Source organism: Balaenoptera borealis (genome assembly GCF_965194805.1).
Source record: "Balaenoptera borealis genome assembly, chromosome: 5".
Classification (NCBI taxonomy): domain Eukaryota; kingdom Metazoa; phylum Chordata; class Mammalia; order Artiodactyla; family Balaenopteridae; genus Balaenoptera; species Balaenoptera borealis.
Genome location: NC_138862.1, coordinates 19,468,190 through 19,491,492, shown reverse-complemented (window position 1 = coordinate 19,491,492; position 23,303 = coordinate 19,468,190). Strand labels below are relative to the sequence as shown.

Sequence of the window (23,303 nt, the reverse complement as noted above, 5' to 3'; positions counted from 1 at the left end):
ACAGCTGTGAAATGTATGTTTATTCTGTTACTTCTGATCAGTTGTACAACTAATCCAGGACAAATTACCAGATAAATTTTACATTATTTCTTCAGGACTGTGGTTTGTCGATGACTTCGAACTTGGGATCTAAGAAGAGGAAAAAAAGGTTCAAGCTTAGCCATACTGCAATAAAGTGCATCTTCTAGAAAGTTTTAATATTTAACTCATCAATCTTCTGATTTTTTGAAGAAACATCTACATGGAAATATAACAACTGCTTAAGATTTATTCAGGACTTACAGTGAGCCAGGCTCTCTATGTCATTTAACTACAACCATCATTATAAGGAAAATAGCATAATTCTCCCCAAATGTCAGATGAGAAAGAGGGACCAATTAACTATATCTAAAATCACACAGCTCATAAGTGATATTGCCAGGAGTTTGATTTTAGATCCCTGCCATTTAATCTCTATGCTATGTGATCTCCTACTCCAATGGCATTTATCCCAGAGCTTCCCATGCACGTGTCACTGTTCTAATAAATTCACATGTAATTGTCATTTAATCCTCTACACAACCCAAGTAAGTATAAATATTCTCCACTTAAAATGATCTCCCACAACAATGAATCTGTGATTAAAAAGACTTACCTTCAAATGCGAAGTCAGGGAACGTATTCATGTCTGCTTTACCATACATTTGCTTAAGCTTAAAAAGTTCCCTGTCTAGATCTTGTTGATACTCTGGGCCAGCATCAACAGGTCCTCCAGATGTCCTGTTGTGTAAACGACCAAGTAAAAACAGATTTTAAGCATTAGTTTACAAAAACAAAATTAAGTTTCATAGATCTTCTAAATGTAGGGAAAAGCAGACTTTTCTGAAAGATAACAAGCATTTCCACTTGAATTTCAGCTCAAACTATTTTAACTATTACGAGGTTTCACATAAATGAAGCAACTTCAAACAAACCTCTAAGATTCAAGGTCTGTCAGTATCAAGGATACTTATTAAAAGTCAGAACCTCTCAGGGTCTAAGCAGCAATAAGATATAATGGCCAAGTCTGCGGGCTCTGGGACTGCTTCCATTTCAGCGTCAGCTCTACAATTTAGTAACTGTGTGAACTAGAGCAAACCGTGTGAACTGAACTCTACACCTACAACTCGAAGTCTTACCTGACGGTGGCATTGAGAGAATGAGAGATTGTGTACATGTACCACTCGGCATAGTGCCTGGCACACAGTGAGCACTCAGTTATCTACTATCACTATGATTTAAATCAACCACCACTGGACGGCATTCAAAAACTTTAAGTCTCTATGATAGGGGCCTAACAAAGAAGCAAATTACTTCCTACCCCCAGAGGTTTTGCCATTTAGAAGAAAAAAATAACATGTTTATAAACAATTATGCTGTAAGGGAGTTAGGTGATAACCTACAAAGACACGGTTTAACAAAAAGCTACTTGAATTGAGGGATCACTTTTGCTAAGCTAAACAGGGAAATTTCATTTTAAAAAGGTGGCCTTTGTGACAAACCATGCATTTGGGTCAGATTTTAATTTGAGACATTCTAAGACTGAAAAAGCAAGGATGAGGAGGTGGTAAAGCACTGGCTGTATGTGGGGAACACTAAGCAGCCTAGATGGAAAAGCCAGCAGGACCCAGATCGCAGGAGGCCGAGAATGTTAAGCCTGGGAGTTTGTATTTTGTTTGCTAAGCAGTAAAATGACAAAATTAGAGCTGTGCTTTGGAAAGATAAATATAGCATCATGGACCAGCAGTGGGCCAATTAGATCTAATTATTTGCACAAATTCTGTTTGTCATAATGTTACTGCCCACTTATCAATGAACAATATAATAAAAAAATTTATAAGTGAAAATTCTATCAAGGTTAATATTTTCACCCATGCCTATGATAAAAACATAGGATCTTATTTATGCTACAGAATTTCCACAAAAAATACTGAGCCAGCTCTAATTTAAGAACTTGTTAATGATGTTTCTTGTTATGGACCCAATTTTCTTCTACATCAGCATGTGCAATAGAACCTTCTGTGATAATAGAAATGCTCTATATATGTGCTGTCTAATACGGTAACCACTAGCCATATCTGGTATTGAGCACTAGAAATGTGGCTAAGGCAACTGAGGAACTGAATTTTTATTTACACTTCATTAGAATTTGAATAGTCACATGTGATTAATAGCTACAGAGACATACAGTTCAGTTCTAGATAGAGCCTTCAACCAGATACTTTGATGACTGTTGTCCAGCTCTGGGACCCACAAGCTTTTAGAAACATTCACTCTTCCAAGCCGCCTTCCAAAATGCACCAACTAGAAAGGAGCATTCCTTCCTATGAGTTCTCCAAACACTGAATGTGTCACTTATCTTAGCATCTAACCTATTTAAACTTATATTGTATTTACTTGCTTAGAAACCTTCTACCCCATCAGACTTTAAGAATATTGTGGAAATGCAAAGTGGCTTCTTTCTTTGTAGTCCACCACTGTTAATAGTCCAGTGCTTTGCACGTGGTAGACAACTAAATAAAACAAAACTCTGAATTGATCTGTATCACTTTTCCAAAGATTTGGGCGTTGAACTTGATGCTGACTAAGGTCATCATTCATCTCCAAAACTGTGTGGTTCCATTATTATGTTTCTCCTGGACTTGCTTTATGCCATAAAGCAGGAGTCTTTTGATATTCCCAGAAATATATAAATATGGAAGTAGCATTAAAGAAAAAATGCTGTGTCTATACATTTCCCCCAAATCATGATGTCACAGAAAGGGTACTGAATTGAGAGTTAGAATATTTTGATTATGTTTTCCCCACAATTAGTTTTATGACCTTAGGCTAATCAATGTCTAAGGGGCTTAGTTTTCTCAAATATGGTTCCTAAATGATTTCTAAGATCCCATGTACTTGTATGAATTGATTCCAGTTTACAATAAATGACATTATAGTAGGGATATATCTAAAATGGCACTAGATTTAATGGGATTCTCCCTTGGAACCCATATAAGGAAGATAAAATTTGGGACTTAAAAAAAAAAAATCAAGATTCTCATTTTCTTTTTTGGAGCAGGTAATGAACCTTTATGACAGAGATCAGCTCAGTGAAGGTCTTAGACACTTTCAAACGCCAAGTAAATTTTTATTACCATCTCAAAACTTACATACTTTGAATATTCACACTTACACCACGGTTGATTATCTACCCACTTACTGTCGCTTAGTTCTATATTCTCTAATCTTGTCCACGAAGAGTTTCTGTACAGGATCAAGTTCCTTATTAAATGCCACTGCTGTAAAACCGATGTTCCTCCTCAAAGAGACCGAGACTGCAGACTGAATGACAGAGGTCAACCTGAAGAGCCTCTGAAGAATCATGGTGATTCTGTTACTGGAAACAAGCACCAGAATGTGAAGATACTTTAAAATAGATATAATTGTAAAACACCTGTTAATGTGTTATAGTGGGCATCTAATTCTACTAATTGCTACAGAACTTAAATCATACCAGAACTCAGTAAACACTAAGAACAGTCACCTGACCATAGCTCCCTTCCCCTCTCTACGCCGCACTGCAAGTTTTTTGCTTCTTAACCAAAAGGCCCCGGGACCTAGCAGCAGTTAGGAACCACTCAGGCCTGCGTGCGGCTCCACTAGGGTTAGACGCAGAAAGAAAGCCCAGAATCTGGGATGGGGTGTTTTCTTCTCCATGAATTTATTACTCTTGGCTGCCCACCCTCAGCAGAAAAATTATAATACTGATCCCCAAATTAACGTACCAGGTTTCCCTGACTCTCTCAAAAGGCAAAAAGGGAGCTGTGCAGGGAGACTAGAGACAGTTGCCTCAGTTTCTACTTCCCGGGCCCACAGGGAAAGAAACTGCTCTGCTTGTTACAACTGCAGGATTCTAGACATTCAAGGACACTGTAAAAACCAAATCTAAGTCCAAAAGAACCAGCAAGGAAAAACAGCAACTAGTCCAAGGGAGCCCACCAACCAGAGAGGGAAAATCAAGCAGTACAATCTAATTAGTGAAATAGAATTTGTGAAGGAGAAAAAAGTCTGAACTTTTAAAATAAGGACTTAAATACTTCGAAGCCCTTAGACTTCCTCAAGCTAAAATACATGGTTATCTAACTAAAAAATTACAGTATATAAATTAGAGGATGATCTCAGTTGAGACCTCATTTAGTGTCCTGAAAAGATCAAACGCAAAAAAAAAAAAAAAAAAAAAAAAATTGTATGCAAACAGAAATTCCAAAAGAAAAGAAATAAATAAGGAGACCATAAATAATTAGAAGAGGGCTTCCCTGGTGGCGCAGTGGATGGGAGTCTGCCTGCCAATGCAGGGGACGCGGGTTCGAGCCCTGGTCTAGGAAGATCCCACATGCCGCGGAGCAACTGGGCCCGTGAGCCACAACTACTGAGCCTGCGCGTCTGGAGCCTGTGCTCCGCAACAAGAGAGGCCGCGATAGTGAGAGGCCCGCGCACCGCGATGAAGAGTGGCCCCCCGCTCGCCACAACTGGAGCAAGCCCGCGCACAGAAACGAAGACCCAACACAGCCAAAATAATAAATAAATAAATAAATTAATTAAAAAAAAAAAAAAAACACCAAAAGAAATCCTACAATCAACCAAATATCCTTCACCTGCCAGCATGAAAGAAAACTATTTGAAGAAATTAAAGATTTCATCATACATCACTCTTATACCTCATCAGAGGGGAAAAAGGGGGGGGGAGGGGAGACTCCAAGCAAACAACAAATGACCTTAAGGTGCCACTTAATAGCATTCTCATTTTACACACACAGAAACTGAGGCTTAGCGGTAAGTACCTGATCCCAGGTTACACAGTAGAATCTGACAGGACACAAACATATTTTTCAAATTGTGCAATTCAGTGTATATTTTCCCTTTTGGCAACGTAAAGACACACAACACTCTGCAATGTGGTCACCTAACACTTGTTCAGCCCTAGGTATTTTGCAAAGTACTTCTAGACATATTCTCTCCTTGTACCCTTATGGCAATACTGTGGAGAAAGAGAGAAAGGTGTTCTTATCCCTCCTTTAAGATAAGAAAATGTTTAAGAAAAGTGATTATTCATATTCCCACAGTTAATTTGCTCTAAGTCTAACATTGCAAAGATCATGTTACTCCTACTGCAACACGGGTAAAACTCATTTTCATTTTTTCTATTTCTATCATCTAAGTACGAATGATTCCCAAATCACACCTCTAATTTTGGTCTTTTTCCTGAACTCCAAACCTATACATTCGACAGCTCTCATCCTTTCCTAAGTCCTACCGGGCCCTCAAATTCAACTTATCTAAAAAATGAACACATAATCTCACTATCAAAACTTGCTCCTTTTCCTTTATTCAGTTTCACTTTTTCCCCCCACTGATTAAATATCTAGTGAGAAAGATACATGTTATTACATAAATAGGTATAAAATACCAACTATGATTAAGTTCTCTATTCGAGTACTATGAGGGGCCACGCCAGCCTATGATTGGGATTTGACCCACTCAGAAAGACTGGGGAAGGCAAGAGGAAGAAAACGGTACAGCGTAAGAGGCGGCCTTGTGCTGAGAGGGAGCACGGTTCTCCCGTTTACAGTGATGACTGACCAGCCTCTGGCTGCGTATTCGGCGCATGTTCATTGCTGAAGTCAATCCACAACTCGCCTGACTTAACCGGCTCCCTTTTTCCCTCCTGGAATCCGTGATGTAAAACAAAGCTGCTTAACCAAGTTTTAGCACCACCAACATTTTCAGGTGGGTTGCAAACTTTCAAAATTACCATCACCCTTTCCCCTCTTACGCTCTACTTTTAAATGCTGTAGTTCAGAACAATTGCCCGCGCGCCAGGGCTGAGCAGGCCTGGCTGCAGACCGGCCCCGCGGGCATGACCTTGGCTGCCCCAGCCGGGCGGCGGGTCCATGAAGCGCCGGCGCCCCTGCCTCCCGCGCCACCCTGAGCGTCAGGCTGGCCCTGAGAGCGGTATTATCAGGGCTACCTACTGAGTCTACCGCAAACTTCAAGGCCTAAAGGCGCCGAGGTCAGCAATGACTCCGGGCCAGGTCGTGAAGGTGTCCGGGATACAGGCTGCTCTCTCTTCCAGAAGGGCAGAGGTGATAGGCATCCCAGACCTCGTGAAGAAACCCAGAATCCTCGTCCCTAGAGGCCAAGTGAGTCCAGTTACCCTCCCAGTCACCTTGCACTCGGTCCCGAGCTGCCAGAGCCACCGCCGCCGTTTTACTTCCGGCCCTGGCTCCGCCCCCCCGCCTACCCGCCATCGCAATGCATTATGGGCCGCCGTTTCAGTCGGTCGACACTCACCGGACAGGAAGCGTCTCGGAGACAGTCGGCGACCGGACGGCTCTAGGTGAGACAGAAGCCAAACAGGAGGAGGAAGTGGAGGGTAAGTGCTTCCGGGTCTCCTGGCGACGCCTCCGCCATCTTTCCTTCTCCCAAGTTGACCTGCTCTCTTCTTCCCTCTCGGAAACCTTGTTATGTACGCATGCGCACTTGGACTGGCCTTTCCCCTAGTTCAATCCCCACCGCCCCGAGTCAGCGTCCTCTTCCTTGGGGTGGTTGAGGTGTACGACTGTGCAGGCAAAGTGACAAGAGTGTAAAACAAAGCGGATTGGGGCGTTGGGCTCCCTTGTGCCTCGTGAGCCGCCGTTGCCTCGGGCTTTCGTTTCGCGCAACCTGCTGGGAGTTGTAGTCCCGGACCCGGGGGTGCCTGGGAGGCGGGAGGGGGGGGTTGGAGTTTCTCTGCGCCGTTTTCGCGGGAAGGGCCCAGGGGCCTCTCACTTCGAGTCGCTGGAGCTGCGGGTCTTACCGGGAGAGACGCTGCACGTGGAGCCCGCGCCGCTGCGGTTTTCAGCCGGCTCTGGACTGCGGGCGGGGGCGACGGGGCCGAATCCGGAGCGGGTGAGTGCGGCCGCTGGGGAGGAGGGGAGCGCGGGTCCGCGCGGGCCGGCTTCGTTCCGGGGCCTTCTCCCCCACAGCGGCCCCCCCGCGGCCGCCTCTGTGTTTTGTTTCCGCTGGTCCCCGGCGCTGTGACTCCCATTTCCGTTCGTGGAGACTTGAGGGAGCCGGGTGGGGAGGGGCGGGGGAGGCTGTGCGGGGAGCGGAGGGGAGGGGCGGGGGGCGCGCGGCGCGGGGCTCTGCTAAGCCGCGCGCCCTCGGGGCCCCGGTCGTTCGTGTCACCCTTCGCCGCCCCCTTCCCTCACTGTCCCCTGCTCGACTGTCCGCCGTGGTCCGCATTCGCCGCGGTTGGGATCTCATCCTGACGCCGCGGGGATTTCAGAGGAACATGCAAAACCAGCCTCCTTGCCAACTCAGCGATTCGCTTTCACTTCGTATCCAGTTGTCTTTCTAGAATTCTTACAGTTGCATCAAAGCCATCTATTAATGTATATGGTGTCCGTTGGGTTTCTTTTAAAAACGAGGAAGTGTGAGGCAAGGGGAAAATGATGAGATAATGTAGCTTGTCAGCTTTTTTAGTTTTTGTGGACTGGAAGATACGCCCGCGCGTGTTTGTATTTAGGAACCCTAGTTTGATTAGGTTACGGCAGAGAGGACAACGCCTAATGTTGCCCTGCAAGATGACGAGTAGTGATTTGGAAATACACGCAGTAGGTCTGAGTCGTGAGAGGAGCAAAGTTTTAGAAAGGTTCACTTAAGCAAAGTGAAGAACTTGACAGTGATAACGTTCTTAGGTACTTTGTTGTCTTAAATATCAAAAGAAACTGGTCAACTCGTTCGGAACTGCTTTAAGGGAATAATAATCTCTCTCTCTTAGGGTTTGATCCAGGCTTATTTATTTTTAAACATATTCTGACACTAGGTGGACTTAAGCAGTTTTTACGTGGATTGCGTCTACAGGACCAATGCCATGAGGGGTGTATAGTCTTGAAATAAGAAAATAATGAGCTAGGTGTTTCGTTGAGGCAAGTCATGAGAGCATGTGGAGGCGGAATACTAAATTAAAACTGTTGACTTTAATCTCCCTCCAACTTTTATTTATGAAACTTCAAGTTTACAGGAAAATTGAAAAAATTATACAGTGAAATTATGCAAGGAACACCTTCACCCCCAGGGTCACCAAGTGTTAACCTTTCTCCATTCTTGCTTTCTTTCTCCATGTGTATACACACAGATGTATGTGTGTTACTTTTTCTTAGTTATTGACTTATCTTTAAAAAACAAAAATGTCTTTTAATTTACTCAGGATATTTAACAGTATTTTTTAGCTTGAGAAAATGTGCAGTTATCTGGCAGGTACTCCCAGATTGCACTTGTATTTATGTATCCTTTATTTATTTATTGTCCTTTACTGGGAAAAATTGGCCTAAACTCTGTAAACTAATAATGTGTTCCAGTGAAGAATAATCCTCAAATTGTATCTGTGGCTCTAAAAGAGAATGATAAACATAACTGTATTTTAAAGAATAGTAGCCTTTCCTGGAATTGTTAGTTAAATATAAATTTAGTTTGTATTCATTTTGTGCAGTGTTCTGAACCCAGGTTAGATTTAATCTAGGAGAAACCAGGGTGTCAAGGGGCACCTTTTCCTAGGGGGAAGGGCTCCAAGTCATGCTCTCTTCTCCATTTTCTTACCTATTGATATAGAATCCTGGGGAATTGTTTCCAGAAAAAGAGCTAAGACCCACTCAAGCAGTGATATCAAAGATTTGGACAGTTTCCCAAATCTCTCCATTGCTTCTTTAGCTTAAATTTAGAGAATTGAGAAAGAGGAAGATCAATTCAGGGACTGTAAGTAGCATGATTTTTTCCAAAAGTATATTGGATTCATTTTTTTTCTTTATTTGGCACCTTCTAGAGACTGATCTATGACTTTTTTGGAAGATCACAGGGTAAATTTCTTAACAGTCCTCTTAGTGCTTATACTAAGAGGTACCAAAGGTGTCCCTGCTGATAAGCCCTCAGGGCCATTTCTAAGCTTCTGGTTGTTACCAGAAAACTGGGTTCATCTCTTGGTGGGTGGCAAGACAAAAGACACAACCAAGCCAAAGATCAGAAGAAGAAAGGGTCTCTACTACTTGCAGCAAGGAGAATACCAGGATCTTCCCAAAGCGGTGTCCTGAACAGCAAAATTGAAGCCCTTTTAAGCTAAGGGTACTTGCATATTCATGAAGGGTCTTGGGTGGTGCATGCCAATTCATGAAGGGGCTTCAGCGGGAGAATTCAGCATAGAATTGGGGCAAAGGTTGACAGCATCCATGCTTTAGTTGATTGAAGTCACAAGGGTCAGAAAAGGTCAACATTATCATCCCTTAGGTTACAGTTGATCTGGTGGTTGAGCGCTAGAGGGGGGTTTAAATTCTGAAAAACAGCTTAAGAAAGTGCTTCAGGCTAATCTTTACCATGGAAACAGAACTGGGAGTCTTTATAACTGATTTGTTATCTTTGCTATTGTTACTCCTTAAGAGCATTATTACTGAGACCTGTTCAAGGGTAAGCATTGTGGCCAGGCTTAGATCCCCAAATGGCTTAGGCCAAAAATGGCTCCTCTTATGTCAAGAAAGCCATGCCTGGTCCTTCTTCTCTGGGTACCGCCTACCCTATCTGATTACAGTTACTTCTTCTTAGGCTTTCTGTTTTTCCAAAGTTCCTAGAAAATTCACTTGTTTTCTGATCTTTTTTTAAAAGTTGGTTATGGTGGTGGGAGTGGATGTCCTTGTAGGCCCTGAAAATATAACATAAATGATCCTTTTAAGTGCTGTCCTGCTATAAACCTTATTCTGTTTCTTACTTTTTTCTGTACAGTTTTTATGATTTTTACGTGTATGTGTGTGTACGTTATCTCCTTGTTTCTAACGGCTACTATAGTTCCATAGTGTGTGCTTCTTTCACATTTTCTTGTATCCGCAGTACTCTCTTACCATGGATACTTGTATTGGCTTCAGCTTTCAGCTATCTCCAGCAAAGCTGCCCTTAACATCCTATTATCAGTCATTGTGAGAATGTCTCTAGAATGCTTATCTAAGGGCAAGATTGCTGGGTCATAGGTATAAGCACTTTATTTGAGCAAGTGCTGCTACATTTTTCTCCAAAATAGTCCTGTCTGTACTCTATCAATAGTCCGGTCTATACTCTATGCCCCCATGTCCCTGCTAACTCTTTTCAGTGTTCAACATTCTAGCTTTGCCATATATGCACAGTATAAAGTGAATAATTTGAATGTGAGCATTTCTTCATGTCCGTAGCCATTTTGGTTTCTCTTTATGTGAGTTTCCTTTTTCTACGCTTTACTGACTTTTCTAATTTGTCCTGACTTTTGGGGGGGTGTTATCAACTTGCAAGAGTTCACTGTGTATTCCAATTATTAGTCCCTTGTCATGTATGGATATTGGAAATATCTTTTTCTACTCTGTAGCCTGTCAGTTGAATATAACTCTTAATTTTAATGTAAGGAAATCTATCAGTTTTTTTCCTTATGGTTTGTGTTTTTGGAATTTTATTTAAGAAATAAATCCTTTTCTATCATTAGACCACAAAAAAATTCCCACCATTTTCTTCTATTAGCTTCATAGTTTTACCTTTCACATTGAAGCCTTTTAGGCTTCTGGAGTCAGTTTATACAGTGTGTAGTAGTTGTTATAACATTCACTTATCCAACACATTTTAATACAGTGCCTACAAAGGGAGAGGCACTGTTCAAAGTTCTTTGTATACATCTGTGAACAAATACCCCTTCCCAGATGAGCTTTTGTTGTCCTACAAGGATGGTCCCTATTGAGTCACCACCACCTGTTTTGCTCGAGTGCTCAGGATGAATTCCACAGTCTTACACATAGTATCTGTTAAGAAATAGGCTTTATGGGGAAAGGGAAGACTTACTAGGCCAGGGTCAGCAAGAAAAGAAAACAAAAGCCCTTCATTCTTTCATCCTCCGGACCAAAATCTGCTGGGCCCTAGGCATTCTGCTGGATGTGCATCATGTGTATCTGTTTCAGTGGAGAGCCCCACCCTCTTATTATCCTTTCTTATCGTAGGGGAGCTGTGAGAGCAACCTTAATAATGTGGGGAAAGTCAGATCATTTTTGTACTAGGCAGTCTAGATTTGGATGCCAGCGATTTATAGACTAAGTTGTCAGAAAACCGGCTCCCCAGCATTTGGAGATGTTTGGACCTGAGGAGAGTTACAATCCTTTTTTTTTTTTTTTTTTTTCTTTTTTTAAATTTATTTATGGCTGTGTTGGGTCCTCGTTTCTGTGCAAGGGCTCTCTCCATTTGTGGCAAGCGGGGGCCACTCACTATTGCGGCCTCTCTCGTTGCGGAGCACAGGCTCCAGACGCGCAGGCTCAGTAATTGTGGCTCACGGGCCCAGCTGCTCTGCGGCATGTGGGATCTTCCCAGACCAGGGCCCGAACCCGTGTCCCCTGCATTGGCAGGCAGATTCTCGACCACTGCGCCACCAGGGAAGCCCTACAGTCCTTTTTAAAGTGGGAAAGAAGACTGTGTTAGTTTCCCAGAGCTACTGTAACAAATTACTACAAACTTAGTGGCTTGAAAACTATTTCTTATCATACATTTCTTGAAGTCAGAAGTCTGAAATGGGTCTTTCTGGGCTAAAATCAGATGTTGGCAGAGTTGCGCTTCTTCTGGAGGCTCTAGGGGAGAATCTGTTTCCTTTTTCCAGGTTTTAGGGGCTGCCTGCGTTCCTTGGTTTGTGGCTCCTTTCTTTCGTCTTCAAAGCCAGTCATAGCCAGCCAGTCAAGTCCTCACTTTGAATCACTCTGGATCTCTTCAGATTCCCTCTTTCACTCTTGTGAAAGATCCTTGTGATTTCCTTGGGCTCACCTAGATAATCCAGGATAATCTCTGTATTTTAAGGTTAGCTTATTAGTAAACTTTATTCCCCTTGGCCATGTGATTTAGCATAATCACAGGTTCTGGGTTGTTATTGTGCCTACCACAAAGACCTTGGTCCCTTGAGAAGTTGGGACCTGGGAAAGCCCCTCCCACCTCCAGTAGCTAGGGGAAGTCCGTAGGCCAGGCAAACCAATTTAAGTTCCTGGGGTCGCTTTTGGACAGTTTTGGTTTTTGCACCTTGACAATGATCCAACAGAGAAAGAGAGACAATAAATGTAGTAAATTATTAGTATGTTAGAGGATGAGTGCTATGGACAAGAAGAAAGATGCAAGGACAAGTAAGGAGGCCAGTGTGGGAGAGGGGGTCAGAGCAGTAGTAGAACGGGGATGGGGGTAGATCATGTAGGACCTTGTTGGCCATTGTGAAGTCTTTAGATTTTTTTTTACTGTGACTGGTATCAGAGGAGTGCTATGATGTAACTTCACTTTTAAAAAGGATCACACTGGCAGTTGTATTGACTGAGAACAGACTGCAGGGGGGCAAGGGCACCAGCACAGGGAAGCGTGTCAGGAAGAGGCCGTTGCAGGTACGAGAGGGGGTGGCTCTCGTTCTAGTGTGTGTCTGCAGTGCAGAGCACGTACTGAAGTTGATGGACCTAAAGCGTGACGTTGTGGAGCCCCAGGCAGTTCAGCCTCGCTCATCTCTGGATACTTTTCCTAGGAGGGTGGACTCAGAGTAAGATTGTTCTGTGTAAAGCACTTGAGTGTGGTGCCTGATACTCAGTAAATAATGGTTATTATTAATAGGAATGAATATTTGAATTCTTCACTTTGTCAGATCTTTAAAGTGGGAGCGTGGACTCCTTTGTAAACATTAAAATACCAAATTTAGAGGACCATTCCTTGTAAGTCAAAGAGTCGAAGGCACTTAGAAGTACTTTTTTAGATGTAGTAGTAAACTTAGAAAACTCTATTCTGGACTGAGAGTATATATCGAGTCCAGAGACAAATTCACTGACCTACAAGTGAGGTCCTAACGGCCTGAAACTTACAACATTAACACCTTGGAAATGGCCATAAAGAAATACCAATATATGCAGCTATTTTATGCATTACTTAGCATATTTTAAATTATAATGTTTTAGTATCAGGAGTACAAATGGTACAAAATGGCACATAATGTATCAATGGTACAAAAATCAATAGAAGTTTAATGTAGCAGGTAATAATTTTACACGAGAGAATTAAAAACTGAAGTAATGGTTTGTTTAAAATGGATAAAACCACATCTGAAAAACAATCATAAAAAATTCTAGTGTTGGGACTTCCCTGGTGGCGTAGTGGTTAAGAATCCGCCTGCCAGTGCAGGGGACACAGGTTCGATCCTCGATCCCTGGTCCAGGAAGATCCCACATGCCGCGGAGCAACTAAGCCTGTGTGCCACAACTACTGAGCCTGTGCTCTAGAGCCTGCAAGCCACAACTACTGAGCCCACGTGCCACAACTACTGAAGCCTGCGCGCCTAGAGACCGTGCTCCACAGCAAGAGAAGCCACCATGATGAGAAGCCCGCACACCGCAACGAAGAGTAGCCCCCGCTCCCTGCAACTAGAGAAAGCCGGCGCTCAGCAACAAAGACCCAACGCAGCCAAAAATAAATAAATAAAAAATTAAAAAAAAAAAATTCTAATGTGTAATCAGGGCAATAATGCATATATCTATAATGATTTTGTTACTTTATTTTGCTGTTTGAGAATATTGTACTGGAATTTATAAGAAATGTAATTTGTAACACAAAGCTGGGATTAACTTTTAATTTATATTATTCTGTCAGTATAATGGTTTGCAATAAACTCTGCTAATAAGGTACAGCTTTTAGCTGAACGATTGTAAATTGTTCATCTCCATGTTGTTTTGTTTTTTGGCCACACCATGCGGCATGAGGGATCTTAGCTCCCTGACCAGGGATGGAACCCATGCCCTCTGCAGTGGACGCACAGAGTCCAAACCACTGGACCGCCAGGGAATTTCCATGTTGATTTTTAAGCTGCAGGTTTGAATCTGTTATTAAGACTGAATTGCCGTAACATAGTTGACATGCCTTCACTTAATTTTGAAGTAACCTGAATTAATTTATTGACTGAGATTGGGCTGAAAACATCCCAGTAAATCCAAGGGAATGATAATGATGTCATGTCAGGCTAATAAACACCATTTAAACAAAAACTAGTTTATAAATATCACTTGTGGATTTTCTTTTATATGTGAAGATTACGTCCTCCTCTTCTGCTTATCCTCTGCTTTTATTTGAATTGGGTCTTTACTTCTTGTATACCGTGTCTGCTTATGCAGATAATTTCAGAATGTCTTACATTTTAGGTTTTGTAGGGTCAGCTTTTGAAATACTTCAATCATGACGAAAAGAGAAGCAGAGGAGCTGATAGAAATTGAGATTGATGGAACAGAGAAACCAGAGTGCACAGAAGAAAGGTTGGTATTTTTTGAATTTACCACTTTTTATATTATCAACATGCCTAATTAAAATTAAGAATCAAGCCAAGTTCTTTTGGGGGCCTTTTTTTTTTTTTTCAACTGACCTCAGCATTTTGGGGGATCATGTATTGCCTTTTCCCTCAGACTTACTGGGTTTGTTGGTTTTGTAGCTGGGAGGAAAAGATAGTTTTAAACTAAAGATAGTAATAAGCATAGCTGATAATGATCAAGCAATTGATTGTGATGGTTTCTCCCCCTCAGGCACTGTTTGATTCTTTTTCCTTTTGTCAGTGCTGATTACTTTTATTTCAGTAAGAGTTTAATCCACACCCTGAACTAATTCAACAAATAACAGCTGTCTGGAGTACATGAATAAATGAGACTGTAACTTGCCCTTGTAGAGACTACCTTGTATTTGAGGAAACATACAGCCGTATGAGCCATCACAGTACTAAGCATATAGAGAAGTGAAAGGTGTTAGTTTTTGGAATAGTAATAGAATATTACTTACTCCATTAAGGAAGGAGGGCAGTGGTAATGAGTTCAGAATCCAAGGAGAGAATATGGGTAAAAAATAGGGATTTGGGAGTCAAGAAGGTTGAGGAGGGTAATGGCTAATAGTCCTACTTTACTCTGTAAAGCAGGAGATGAGATAATATGCTGAAAGTAAAAGGACCTAAAGGGTAGTAGAAAACTTATATAGAGTAACGAAGGTTTAGAACAACTATGATGGGAATGGAGAAGATCACTAAAGTTGAGTAGGATGCTGAGTGTTGAGAGTGCAGCTGAGGCTAAAGACCTTAAATTTTTTAAAAATTGTATTGTGGTAAGAACATTTAACACAAGATCTACCCTCAATAAATTTTTAAGTGTACAATACAGTATTGTCAACTGTAGGCACAATGTTGTGCAATGGATTTCTACAACTTATTCGTCTTGCATAATTGAGATTTCATGCCAGTTAATTGGCAACTCCCTCATTTTTTCTGCCCTGAGGCCACGGTTACTTATGCCACCTCCTGCTCAGAGGAGACGTTTGGCTCTAGCTCAAAAGACAAACCCCAGTTTAGTGTCCTCCGTCCTGTCCTCTCCCACCATGCCCTGGCACAGAAACATTTTCCTGACAGAAAAGGTCTAAAATACCTTGACATGACTGCCTGGGAGACCTTAAATTTTTAATGGAGCTTTTCAACATGTTCGATTATGCTCTTTTCTCCAGCAGAAGAAACAACAGGCTACATGCCTTTCTTAATTTTCATACATATGCACATATAAATGTTTAGGGTGTGTGTGTATACGTACATACATACATTTACTTATTTATTTATGTAGCACATTACCCCAGAACTTTGCAGCTTAAAGCACCCAACTGTTATTATCGCACAGAGCTTCTCAGAGTCCGGAACCTGGGGACAGTTGAGCTGGATGGCTCTGGCTCAGGGTACTTTGTGAACTTGCAGTGAAGCTGTTCGTCTGGGCTACAGTCATCTGAAGAGCTGACTGAGGCTGGCATATCTGTTTCTGAGATCACTCATAAGACTGGTGACAGGACCATTCGCTTCCTCACCACATGGGCTTCTTTCTGTGCAGGGCTGCTCATGACGTGGCGGCTGGCTTTCCCTAAAGCAGATGGTCTGAGAGAGAGCCTTCGCCACGGTGTCTTATTTTTAAATAACCTAATCTAAGAAGCAGTACATATATCACTCTTAGTCCTTAGTCCTTTGCTCACACAGTCCAACCTTGGTACAATTCGGGAGGGAACTATAAAAAGGTGTGAATATTAGGAGGTAAGAATCATTTGGGCTGTCTTGGAGACTGACATGCACGTATTTATTTTTATATATACATGCATACAAATGGTCCACGAAGTCTGAAGTTTTTACTGTTTGACCCCTTACAGAAAACCTTTGCTGATGTCTCATGTAAGAGATTGGTAGTTACTGTGGTTGATAGTTACTGTTGACCTGGGGAGTAGCTATGTAAAGGGAGCAGTTATAGCTAGCTGTCTAGTTGTAGCAGATTGCTATGCAGAAATTTAGGTCCAGTGATGTGAGATCATCCACACTTTCTCAAGGGAAATTGGTAATCAGATTTTTTATATGGATCTCCCAAGGTTTAAATGGTGGCAACAGAATATTAAAAAATGTTTTAAATGTTGAGCTCATGTAAAATAGGTCTTTAAAAATCTGTGTTAAAGTGACATTTGACTCTTTTAAAGGTTATTGTTATGAGAAAAAGAAAAATATAGCCCACTCTGCTATAGCTGAAGAATTAGTAAAAATACTCACTTAGCCAAAAGACCCAATTATTTTACCTTAACAAATAGTAATAATAAGAATATGTTTACTATTATTTTAAAATAATCTTGGTTTTTTCAGTCATGACTGTTCTCTTTTATAAATTTTAAAAGTTTTAGGAATTTAGGCTGAATACATTCAGTGAATATCATGTGTATGTTGCATTATACTTGGAATTTATGTGAAAATGGAACTTGACAAATTTTTAAATACATAACTGTTTTTGACAACTGCAAATGAATTTAAACCATATATAAATTAAACATGTCATGAAACTTGATTGAATTCTAGGTTTATCAATTCAGCAAATACTAATTGGTGCCTATTTTCTGTTTGGCCTCAAATAAGGATTCACAAAAGATACGTAGAATTACTTACCAGAGATTTTACCCTAAAGGAACTTTGTAGCATTCAAAGTATGAAATAACAATGCAAAAGAGCCCTTAGAGAGTTTTAAAGGAAAATTATAATTTTTTAAGGTGGATCTAGACTGATTATAACCAGTAGTTTTCAGATTAGATTAAATGGAAAATATTTTTGATAACTTATATTTTCATGTCTTATAATTTATATTATTGTATTTATCTTGAGAAGAGAAATTGACTAGTAGAGATGGCATACAAGTTTGTTTTTTTTTTTAACATCTTTATTGGAGTATAATTGCTTTACAATGGTGTGTTAGTTTCTGCTTTATAACAAAGTGAATCAGTTATACATACACATATGTTCCCATATCTCTTCCCTCTTGTGTCTCCCTCCCTCCCTCCCACCCTCCCTATCCCACCCCTCTAGGTGGTCACAAAGCACCGAGCTGATCTCCCTGTGCTATGTGGCTGCTTCCCACCAGCTATCTATTTTACATTTGGTAGTGTATATATGTCCATGCATACAAGTTTTGAAGAGGCTTTTTATATTCCTTTCTGAGCCTAAAATTCTTCAAAATAACTTGGAAATATAATATAAATGCAAACTTTTCCCCTTAAATATTGTATATGCAATATTTGTATGTGTATACACACATGCATACATATGTATGTATATAATGAGGTGTATTTGCAAAGGTGCCTTAAATTTCAAGCTAGCATTTCTCTGTGCGATGTGATTCAGTATTAAGCTTGGCAGCACTAGCTGGCGATGGGCCTGCCGCTGTGAAAGGTGTCTGTGCAGAAAGGAGTTTCAAAGGCCAGAAATGTGTTTTGGTGTTGAATTTTGTTTTCACCATATCATTGCATTAATATCCAGGGTAAGAATGTAATTGTTAACCATTATATTCTTTAACACTGGATCCTTGAACATTATATTCTTTAGCATTGTTGAACAAACCTACACTCCAGCTGAATGTGTAAGCCAGGCCATAGACATCAATGAGCCAATAGGCAATTTAAAGAAACTACTAGAACCAAGACTGCAGTGTTCTTTGGATGCTCATGAAATTTGCCTGCAAGATATCCAGGTATTATTTTTTTCTTTTTTGAGATTTGTATTTCAGCATTTATGTCTGCGTTAGAAATGTTTTGTTGTTGTTGTTGGCCTTTTCTCTCTAGCTGTAGCCTTTTTCTCCATTTGACCTATATTATTATAAAATGTAAGCATTTAGAAGTAAAAAGAATTCTTTCAGCAAAATTTCCTCCACTTAAAATTATTTTTAAAAGATTGAGTAATAAATCAAACATTCTTTTTTTACTTTGACAAATATAAACTGAGAAGTTTAAATACATTTAATCAGAGCATAAAACGTAGAGTAGTGAGAAGCACATTGACCTTGGAAGCTGAAGAAGTGTGTCCTCCCACCCTGTTTCTAACTAACTTTTAACTTCTTTGTGCATCAGTTTCCTCATCTTTTAGAGATAATTTGACCAAATGAGTTTACATTCCCTTCCATCTTTATTTGCTCCAGCAGTAAATTTTGGATAAGGATTTAAATACCAATATATATGTATATTTCTTGGAAATTACTGCAATAGGATTTTACCTGTGGTAGTATTATAATAACACATTGTGTTTGCAACATATTTATAGTCATGTTTTATGGTATTCTTTCAAGAAAAGGAGTATTTTTACAATATGTATCAAAGGTAGTTGCCTAGATAGGATTGCTCAAATAGTTTCTCCAGACCTTCCTTGAACATATGAATAAGTACTAGAGGTTTATTCTGTTTTTTAAGACTATTTTATACTAATGTATTATGTCATCTTTTGGATTGTTTGGTTTGTTTTCTTCTTTACTCCTCCCCTTCCCTGCCTTTTAATATAGCTATTCCATATATTATAGAACTTTTGCCTTAGATTTTTAAAAATTCAAATCATTATATGTCTATTTTTAAATCAGATTTTGATGTAGAATAAGTTGAAATTTTAATGAAATTTGTGAATTTTAGTTGCCCTTTTAACCATACTTTTTTTTTTTCAGCAAGTCTAATAAATGTTGGGGGAGGAGGGAAGTTGTTCTTCTAAAGAGAATATAGGTGGCTCTAATATTATTATAATTTTAGGATTTAAGGTTTCACGTCTCTCAACAGTGAGAGGGTAAATCAATATAATCTTTTTGAGAGGTAACTTGGCATTAGTGTTTGTTAATGTTGAATGTGAAATATCTAGCAGTTTCTCCTCAAGGAATTGTTCTTAAAGAAATGCTCACCTCGGTGAGCAAAGGTGTATATTGCATGGTTGTGCAGAAACTGAAAATATCTCAAATGATCCAAAAATAGGGAATTAGATAAATTCTATAGATTGGAATTCAAGGCAGCCATTAAAAAATGGTGAACTAGAGCTATATGGGCAATTTAGATTGAATGAAAAAATATTTGCAAAACATTTCTAAATTATCTTATTTATTCTTCACATCAGTGTTTGAAGTCAGGATATTCTTAATCATATTCTGCAGATGTAGCAACTGAGATTTAAAGCAAGTAAATAATTTGCCCAATGCATAGCTACAAAGGGATGCATTGGAATGTGAACCCAGGCCTGTGTGACTCTAAAACTCTTCACTTGTTTGAGACTGGCTTTTTAATAAAGTTTTTACTGAATAATTCATTGTCACTGGACTTGACCTGTTTTTTTCTCATATGTAAAATTAAGGGGAATCTGGACTCAATCTCTTACTTGTTTTTTAGCTCTGATATTTGTTGCTGCTCTTATAATACCTGACCTAACCAAAACGAAAGTAACACCTGCAAAGTACCCAACCTATCATAGGATCTCAATATATATTGGTAGAATAAATGGAAATATGCATAATTTATAGTATCATAGAATTCAGAGCTGGCCTTGCATCTAGGGCATTTTGCATTTCTTCCTGTACCCCTCCCCCTTCTTCTCCTCAAAAAGGATCTGAGGATAGTAACTTCTGTTCCCATGTCAGTTAATGCAAATATACAGTTGGAGTCAGAATGCTTGCTGCTTGTGGTAATGCTTTTGTATTTTCGGATGAGTGCTGACTTCAGAGCTGATGAACAACAGTTGAGTTGCACTTCTCTAAGGAATATGACCTGAGATCAAATATCATGCTTGAGTTTTGTCCTTGTGCCAGCTCTTAACTGAACTAGCTAGAGTGTCCAGTACCTGAGAGCCCTCTTCAGAGTTACACAGGCTTTAGCTTCTAGTAGATAATACCAGTGTCTACTGGAGAGGGGAGAAATCTTGCTGTGAGGAGAATTTTTAACAAAATGTCAGGCAGAGACTGTTGTATTAAGGAGTGAAGCTGCCACGTTTGACCTGTCCGAATGTAGGGTTACAAAGTTTGTCTTGTCTCTGTTTAAGTTAGATGCATAGTCACTTAAGATTTTAGGCTTTATGTGTATGATGTTTTTAATATTAGAAAATATGTTTGTACCATGACTACAGTATTGGCTGAATTCTTGGGAATGAGAGTGAGAGGAGCTTTGTACCTCCAGCTGTATGATATGCAGACACACAGAGATACACATTATTCAAAATAATTACAACAGAAGCCTGTTTTTAAATGGGTGACAAAATGTCTAGAAGTCAGAATTACTTTTCGCCATTTGTGTGAAATGTATTCAAAAGCACTGATACTGAAAGATACTGAAAGGATACAGAATTATGATTAAAGATATTCATAGCTAGGTCAAGTAGTAAGGTTATAAGTCCTTTAACTTCATTAACTTTATGATCAGAAATTTAGAGTTAACCCTGATCTTAAATGTGTATCATAGGTTACAAGGGAGATATGGCAAGAATTATGTAAATAAATTTATATAAATTGTCCCCACTAATAAAACACCCTTGCTTATTCATGGCAGATAAATAGCATTATCTTCCACTTTAAATACTTTTACGGAAAAAAAAGTTGCCTTTTGGCATTATTTAAAATTCTAAACTAGACTCCAGAGCTAGAGAAAACCACCACTTACAATAAATCCTGTCGTTTGTGTTGTCCTTAATTGCTACCACAGTGGTTAAGTTATTTTCAGTTTTGGCAAAGAATTAAATGATAGGACAACTTGAATAATTAAACGTGTTCTTATAATTTAATTAGTATGCCTCAGTAATTAAGTCCTGTTTGGCACATCCATTTATATTAAACAAGATGACTGAGCTAAAATAATCTTAATCATTTTATCTGTGTTTAGCTGGATCCAGAACGAAGTTTATTTGACCAAGGAGTAAAGACAGACGGAACTGTACAGCTTAGTGTACAGGTAATTTCTTACCAAGGTAAGTTACTTTTAATGTTGTTATTTAAAAGTTTAGCTCATGTTTTTATAATATGGGAACTCAATTTTATAAGTTTTAGATGGTTGTCTAAATTAATGTGATGTTATAGCCAAATATTCATGCTTTTGATTTAATTGTATATCTGTCAGGATGAAGCAGATAGTATAACACATTCTACCTACTTTAATTGGGAAAGGGTATATTACAGGGTAGTAAATAACAGGATCACAGGGAGGGCTGAAAGAACAGGTTCTAGTTGACTTTCTAAGAATGCCTCAGCCACGCTGTAGAACTGGACTGCCAAGGAAGCTGCTGCTCTGCCGGGATCTGGAAAATGCCAAATCTGAAAGCCCCAACTATAGCTATCGGCTTGGAACCATGCTGCCTTTTCAGTGATTCACATTAGCCAAAAAATGGATGCTGTGTGCTTGCTTGTCCCCTTTTAACTCATCTCCAAATAGAACGCTCATGGCAGTGATTCTAGAACCTAAATCACATCTGCAACCCTAGCTGCAAGGAAATGTATAGTCTCTACAATTTAGCACAGAGAGAGGAATTTGCGAAGGATGTGATGTGACCCAGTCAGCCATATCCATCACAGTATTTTACTAATCTGTGTAAATACACAAGTTAGAAAATTAAGAAACCATTTTTGGTGGGTTGAGTTTTAGTTTTTTTAAATGTGGCTTTTTGGGATTTCTAACCAGAGTTTTAGACTAATTTTCATCTCTGAACATACTGTATTGCTCACAATTATGTTTCACAAACCAAAGTTTTCTTCACATTATGAAAATGGTAATTACCTACTTATGATCCTTAATTTCCCCAGGATTTACTATTGTTGGGAATAGGAAAGAAAATCAATCTTTGTTTTTTATCTTTAAAAGTTTAGTGACCTCTCAGTGCAGGTGTGTTAAAGAAGAGTTGACTTGATGCAATTTGAATGGAGGATTAGGGGATAATTTTTAGGAAAAATCTTCCAAAATTATAATTTTTTTCCTCATGTATATTTGAAAAAACTGACTTCTACTTACACCACCTGATGAGTGATAGCTGTATATTTTCTTGTAATAATGATTTTCCTGATTGAACTTCAGAATATTGAAATTGAGTTTTGTTTTTTCTTTCAAATATACTTTGATTAAATTTTGATATAGATTGTAACCGAATCGGTAAGCAAACAGTAGCTGTTAAGTAGTATGATAGTTTTTTAGAGCTGTTATTTTAACATAAGTATCTGAGATTATTTCATAAAGGGCTAGTTTATTCTATTTTGAATTATCTTAAGTATTTGGGTTTTTCTTCATTCAATTGAAAATGAAAATCAGAATTTAATGATGTGAATTTAATGTAACAAACTTAGTGTCTGTTCATTTTTAATACATGTACTTTGTCTTCTAAAAAGAAAAGGAGTCAGTAAATAATTTTAATTTTTTCAACTTATCAGGATAAGTAGCTACTCATTTATATTCTCCATAGTGTAGTTTTAATTTTCTATTCCATATTGGTACTTTTTTTTCCTAATGTTTGTAGGTGGGGTGTGTGTGTGCTTGCGTGCATGCGTGTGTGTATATATGCATGGTGGTGGTGGTATTATTCTTAAAATTATTTTAAACTTATAGAAGAGTTGCAAGTATAGTAAAAGAATTCCTGGATATCCTTCACCTAGATTCCCCAAATATTAACTTTTACTACGTTTGCTTTAGTCTCTCTCTCCCTCATCCCCACATTATTTTTTTGACCTGGTTAAGAATGAGATGTAGACATTATTCCTTCCTATCTCTAAATACGTTAGTGTGTTTTCCGAAAACAAGAAATTCTTTTGCATGACCGCAGTTCAGTTATCAAAATGAGGAAATTAATATTGGTACAATACTGTTATCTAATCTATCAAAGTTCTGTTGAATTGTTGTTGTGTTTATCATTTAATAGAAATCTGTTTAAGTTCTCTAGACATAATGCTAAAAATATTTAA

The 23,303-nt window shown here is 39.3% G+C and overlaps 2 protein-coding genes across 9 annotated transcripts in view; one reads left to right on the top strand and one right to left on the bottom strand.

The window, feature by feature from the left end:
• On the bottom strand, window positions 1-6,427 carry ATP5PF (ATP synthase peripheral stalk subunit F6). Of its 3 annotated transcripts, none has more exons than XM_082392017.1 (4): window positions 6,352-6,427; window positions 3,221-3,397; window positions 635-759; window positions 1-129 (listed from the first exon to the last, which is right to left on the bottom strand). In XM_082392017.1, exons 2-4 carry the CDS (start codon window positions 3,382-3,384, stop codon window positions 92-94), a joined length of 327 nt encoding a protein of 108 aa, XP_082248143.1. In that variant the 5' UTR covers window positions 3,385-3,397; window positions 6,352-6,427; the 3' UTR covers window positions 1-91. The 3 variants fall into 3 exon arrangements, with proteins under 3 accessions (XP_082248143.1, XP_082248141.1, XP_082248142.1); XM_082392015.1 differs by lacking the exon at window positions 6,352-6,427 and adding an exon at window positions 6,227-6,350; XM_082392016.1 differs by lacking the exon at window positions 6,352-6,427 and adding an exon at window positions 6,033-6,253.
• Window positions 6,343-23,303, top strand: part of GABPA (GA binding protein transcription factor subunit alpha) — a 38,827-nt gene continuing 21,866 nt past the window's right edge. Inside the window, exons 1-4 of one of the 6 annotated variants that reach the window (XM_082391953.1) lie at window positions 6,343-6,433; window positions 14,247-14,348; window positions 17,957-18,101; window positions 21,244-21,328. In XM_082391953.1, coding sequence (XP_082248079.1) covers window positions 14,272-14,348; window positions 17,957-18,101; window positions 21,244-21,328 — 307 coding nt within the window. In that variant the 5' untranslated portion in view covers window positions 6,343-6,433; window positions 14,247-14,271. Of the gene's footprint in view, window positions 6,434-6,810; window positions 6,949-8,812; window positions 9,160-14,237; window positions 14,349-17,956; window positions 18,102-21,243; window positions 21,329-23,303 lie in introns of those variants that run through there. The other 5 variants (XM_082391952.1, XM_082391950.1, XM_082391951.1 and 2 more) reach the window with 5 other exon arrangements.